Source organism: Danio rerio, chromosome 7 (genome assembly GCF_052040795.2).
Source record: "Danio rerio strain M-AB ecotype USA chromosome 7, GRCz13ab, whole genome shotgun sequence".
Taxonomy (NCBI): Eukaryota; Metazoa; Chordata; class Actinopteri; order Cypriniformes; family Danionidae; genus Danio; species Danio rerio.
This window is the reverse complement of record NC_141027.1, coordinates 81,205,001-81,210,808: the sequence shown is the minus strand read 5'-3', so window position 1 is coordinate 81,210,808 and position 5,808 is coordinate 81,205,001. Positions and strand designations below refer to the sequence as shown.

At 47.9% G+C, this 5,808-nt stretch overlaps 1 protein-coding gene across 1 annotated transcript; it reads left to right on the top strand.

Moving 5' to 3' along the window:
* The first annotated feature begins 1,787 nt into the window (after positions 1-1,787).
* cldnd1a (claudin domain containing 1a) lies at positions 1,788-3,952 on the top strand. Its single transcript, NM_199961.1, is given in 4 exon segments — positions 1,788-2,322; positions 2,435-2,542; positions 2,894-3,031; positions 3,114-3,952. Coding segments are annotated over 4 exon segments (759 nt in total). The 5' UTR covers positions 1,788-2,030; the 3' UTR covers positions 3,335-3,952.
* Positions 3,953-5,808: the final 1,856 nt, after the last annotated feature.

Below are 5,808 nucleotides of genomic sequence, written 5' to 3'. Positions count from 1 at the left end.
ATAAACATTTTTTTTAGCAATCCTCGATTATGATATAAGTAACTCATTATCAGCAGCTGTGCTTCCCTGTTTCTTGGGCACTCAGTAGTGTGGACACTTAGAAGTTCATTTAAAACTGAGCATTTTGCTGTAGGGTTAAACCTTCTCCACTTGATTAATCTTATTATAGTCTGGCTCTGGATGGATTCCTTCAGATTTGCCTGTATGTCACATCTTCTGCTCCAGCAGTTGGTTTTACAGCAGCACTTCTCATGTTGGCAGCCTTGCTCAGCGAGAAGCTTCCACATTTAGTTGTGCACAGGTGTGAATGCTGTTTTGTGTTTCATATATGCTGTGATAAACGCATTTTATAATTATTAAAGTTATATTACGGTGAAGCAGAGGGTAACTCTGTCACCTCACAGCAAGAGGGTCGCAGGCTTGAGTCCTGGCTGGGTCAGTTGGTGTTTCTGTGTGGAGTTTGCATGTTCTCTCCGTGTTGGCGTGGGTTTCCTCCGGGTGCTCTGGTTTCCCCCACAGTCCAACCACACTGGCCGTAGTGTATGAGTGTGTATGGGTGTTTCCCTGTACTGGGTTGCAGTAGGAGGGGCATCCACTTTATCAAACATATGCTGGATAAGTTGGCAGTTCATTCCGCTGTGGTGGCCCCTGATGAATAAAAGGACTACGCTGAAAACAAAATGAATGAATGAAATGAATTTTATGCCATTTAATAAAGATTACGGCCAGTTCCCCATTTCATCAAGTGAAAAGGTAATAAACGTCACACATGACTGATTTTATCCTACTTAAATATTTGAAATGTAATGTTGCGCATTACCTTGAGCAGCTGTTTCCCCATGCCGTGTGTCTGCCTGATGCAGTGGTGTTGCTGTATTAAACATCTGCTCATGTCTGCTGTACCTCTGCATGAGCACATCACGTTCAGCTGGAGACAGAAATGCTGATCTCTTCAGCCGTCTGAACAATGCAGGTTAGTTCCCTCTTGACCCTCTCTAGTGTCTGTACAGCTCTACATGTCTCTGAGCACCACATTCAGCATTGAGTAAAGCACGTGGAGCGTACTGGACACTTTAAACGTATTAAATGACTGATTATTTTCATAATTATGAGATAAATAAACAGAGAGAGTCTCCTGCAGCAGACACAGACAAACCTGCAGTCCAGTAAAAGAGCAACTGTACCCTGACAAGTGCAGACGCCGCTGGACTGAACACAAAACCCTGCGAGCCCAAACCCTCTGATTAACTCAGCAGCAGGTTCAGAATAGTAGCTCTGTTTACAGTTATAGAGACGAACGCTCCCATACAACAACAACAATAATAACAACAACAATAATATAATAATCAGCGGAGTAAGCCACATCTGCAGCCGCAGCCGCATGCAGGCTCTGATCACTGAAGCTGACAGTAAACAGTGTTCTGATTTACACACAGCATTACTGATCTGGCTAAACACACACACACACACACACACACACACACACACACACCGCCGTGTGAGATTGAGCAGGACTGCAGATCAGTGCTGTGTCCATATATTAAACACATCTTCAGGTTGTGCCTGAGCAGCAGTTATCTTTAATATCTTCAGTGTGTAGTGACGATGTTGGCGTTATGAGAGTGTGTCCAGCTCTATATCTCGAAGTTTCGGTTGATCCATGTTAGAAGAATGAATCGCGTTTCTCGTATAAAACTACATTACCCACAACCCCCGCGGCAGACCGGAAAGCGCGTGGATTTACCACAGATCTGCTTCTAGCAGAATAAAGCACACACACACACACACACACACACACACACACACACGCACGTGTCGAGTTCAGCTCGTAGCGCTGTGATTATTTGCAGCAGTGTTCCTGTGTGTGTGTGTGATCCTGAGCGTGAGTGTGTGTGTGTGTGTTCCTCCGCAGTGACATTATTCTCAGACTGACAGATGGCGTGAAGCAGACGGGCGGAAAGTAGGACAGCGGATCCGGTGTTTACGGTGACCGGGCGCGCGTGTTTACATAGTGTGTTTATCGCGTCGCGATGGTGGATAACCGGCACGCCACAGCGCTGGTGATCGCCGCGGTGCTCAGCCTGCTGGCGGCCGTGTATGTGTCGGTGTCGATCGGTTCCCCGCACTGGTACCGGTACTGCAGCCCTCCGGTTCGCGCGGAGCCCAACGCCACCGAGCTGCGCGCGCTGCAGGAGGAGTTTCTGGACGGAGATTTCGACGAGAAAACCGCGAGCGACGCGCTGTTCCGCATGAACGGGACCGTCGGGCTGTGGTGGCGGTGCGTGCAGACGCCCACTGACGCGCACTGGTACCGGGAGCCCGGTAACTGACCCTGCGTTATTATCATCATCACTGTTACTGTTACTGTTGTCCAGCAGTGTCTGCTCGGTTCTCCGTCATCTCTGAGCGGGTGTGTGTCGCTTCTCTCCCGCAGACCCGCAGATGGTGATGGAGTGTGTGAGCTTCTCCCTCTCTCAGCAGTTCACACCCAAATACAGAGAGCCGGGAAACCACAACAGCGGAGAGGACATGATCCGGACCTGTGAGTAACACACACACACACACACACACACACACACACACACACACACACACACACACACACACTGAGACACAGAGACACAGAGACAGACAGACAGACTAACACACAAGACAGACTAACATACACACACACACACAAACAGACAGACCAAGAGACTAACACACACACACATGAGCTGTATTGTTATGGCTTTAGTGTTTGTTTCATCATTTCTACTCTTGATTTGTCTGATCAGTTTATCTGGAAACTTCTGAACCGACGTGCTGAAATCAGATCTCAGAGATGTAGAATAATGTAACTGCTCATGCCCTGTGTGTGCGTGCGTGCGTGCGTGTGCGTGTGTGTGTGTAGACCTGTGGCGCTGTCAGCTCCTCCTGCCGCTGGCTGCTCTCCTTCTGGTCCTGTTCTCGGCTCTGCTGGGCTTCTGCGCATGTGTGTGTGGGAGTGTGACGCCGGCGCTGTTCATTGGGCTGCTGCATCTGCTGGCAGGTCAGAGTGTGTTTCTGTCTGCCTGTGTGTTATCATTCAGCGTGTGTGTTATTATAGTGTGTGTGTGTGTGTGTACGCACAGGTCTGTGTTCTCTGGCCACCGTCTGCTGTTTCCTGGCTGGGACGGATCTGCTGCACCGTGTGTCGGTGCTGCCGGACCGTGTGGACGCGGCGCTGGGCTGGGCGCTGTACCTGATGCTGATGGCGGCGCCGCTGCTGATGATGGCGGCGGCACTGATGGTGTGGGCAGCGCGCAGCCACGGGCAGAACTACGCTCGCATGACGGCGTACAGGGTCGCTTAGAGGACTCACACACACACTCACACACACACACACACACACACACACTCACAGTCCTGTGTCCCGGTGTGTTCTCCTCAGCGCTGCACTGATGTTCTGCTGTACTGACGGTGTTCTCGCCCTCCTCCACCCTCACAGGACTCAATCTGCTAACTCATGCTCATGTTGACTCTGAGGAGGGTCCACAGTGACTCAAGCCCCCCCGAGTCTGTGTGTGTTCCAGTTTAAGTCCCCACTGGGATGTAAAAACAAGTATGGACAGACACAAACAGTGTCACTTATAAAAGGGTGTGTGTGTGTGTGTGTGTGTGTTTGTGTGTGTGTGTGTGTGTGTGTGTGTGTGCTGTAGTGGTGACGCATGCGCAACTTTAATTTATTAACTATTTATTACCATCATCTGTATTTATCTGTGTACAGTGAATTAACAGTGCAGTGTGTGTGTGTGTGTGTGTGTGTGTGTGTGTGTGTGTGTGTGTGTGTGTGTGTGTGATGTCAATTATTCTGGTAATAGAGGATCAGGTGCAGTGCATTGTGGGAAACATCATTTATTAGCATATCTGCATTTTCATACACATGTCGCATAATCATCGTTGTCATGGTAATAAACTCCTCTTCCTCTGGTGTGTGCGCGTGTGTGCGCGTGTGTGTGCGTGTGTGTAGGGGTGGAATGTGTTACTTAAGGAAAAGCACCATTACTTGTCTAAAAATGTAGTGTGAGTAGAGTAAGAGTACCTGTTGTAAATATTACTCAAAGCAGAAGTAAAGAGTAGCCCTTTTAAAAGTTCTCTTGAGTAGTGAGTTTTGTGCTGTATAAAGCTGGTGTGTTTACATGTCATTTGTGTGTGTGTGTGTGTGTGTGTGTGTGTGTGTGTGTGTGTGTGTGTGTGTGTGCGCGCGCGTGTGCGTGTGTGTGTGCGTGTGTGTGTGCGTGTGTGTGTGTGTGTGTGTGTGTGTGTGTGTGTGCGTGTGTGTGTGTGTGTGTGTGTGTGTGTGCGTGTGTGTGTGCGTGTGTGTGTGTGTGTGTGTGTGTGTGTAAACGTCACATTCTGTAGTGCATTTAGGTATCGCCCAGCAGGAACACAACATCATCAGACGCTAATATTAGGTTAGGGTTAGGTTGTGATGTCAGGTGACCAAAACTCAATGTCTAGTCAGCGTCTAGGGACAACACTATTTTAATGTCCAATATTGATATCAAATAACGTTGATATTTGGATGATTTTAGGTTGTTAGAAAGTGACCAAAATCCAATGTTGAGCCGACATTGTAAACCAACATCCTACTGACGTCACATACTGACATTTACTCATCAGGTATGGCAACCAAAATTCAACATCTGATAGACGTCATGGTGGTAACGTCGACACAACGTCAAGCTGTAAGATCATTAGACGCTGAAATTTGGTTGGTTTTAGGTTGGACAGTGACATCGGGCTGACGTTGAGTTCTGATGTAAACCCGATTTTCATTTCCAAACAAAATGCAGCGTTTCCACACCCTTAGGGTAAACATCAATCTGACGGCATGTTGACGTCTTGTGCCTGCTGGCCGTTTCAGGCCATTTGGGTCATCATACAGTAAATATCCATCATCTTCTCATCAGTGACCTGCATCTAAACCAGGGGTGCATGCGTGCGTGTGTGTGTGTGTGTGTGTGTGTGTGTGCGTGTGTGTGTGTGTGTGTGTGTGTGTGTGCGCGCGCTCCTCACTGTAGGAGATGTGCAGACTGCAGCAGTGTTGATGACTGCTGTCTTTATTTCCTGTTATTTGAGCTGCATTATGGGATGTCTTTTCCTTCCACTTTTAAGCTTGGTCAGTGTGTATGTGTGTTTGTGCGCTGGTGCTGGGGTGATGAGCGGCTCGGGTGGTGCAGCCCGGTCTGCTGCTGTTGGAGCGGCTCTGGTGTCGGCTCTCACTGTGTAAAGATGGAGACGCCGCGGCTTCCTAAACATCAACATCACAGAGGATCAGTGAGCTGGCAGATGAGGACACCACACACACACACACACACGCACACACACACACAGAGCTGCAGGTGCTGTTCTCTGTGCTGTGATTTAACACCTGTATCCAACAACACGTGTTTAATCCATAAACTCAGACGTGAACAGGGTTATTATAAAGATCTGCCGGACACCTTGATTTGTGCAGTTTCCCCCGACACAGTGCACTCGACTGACTGATGTGTACTACAGAGGGATTATTATTAGTGGACGAGTGCGCGGTTTGAGATAGGGAGAGAGGAGGAATAATGCAGGGGATAATATTTGTTGGTAAAAGGTATGGATGCAGCTCATAGTTATTTTCTAACAAATACAGTAAAAGAGATTTCTTATAAAATAATTCATGAAATCTACCCAGGCCGTCATTATATTTAATAAAATTAAAGTGATATATCTCCTCCAACTGCTCCTTTTGTGACGCCTGTGTTGAAACTGTTGTTCGTCTTTTTTGGTACTGTGCATTTACACAAATAT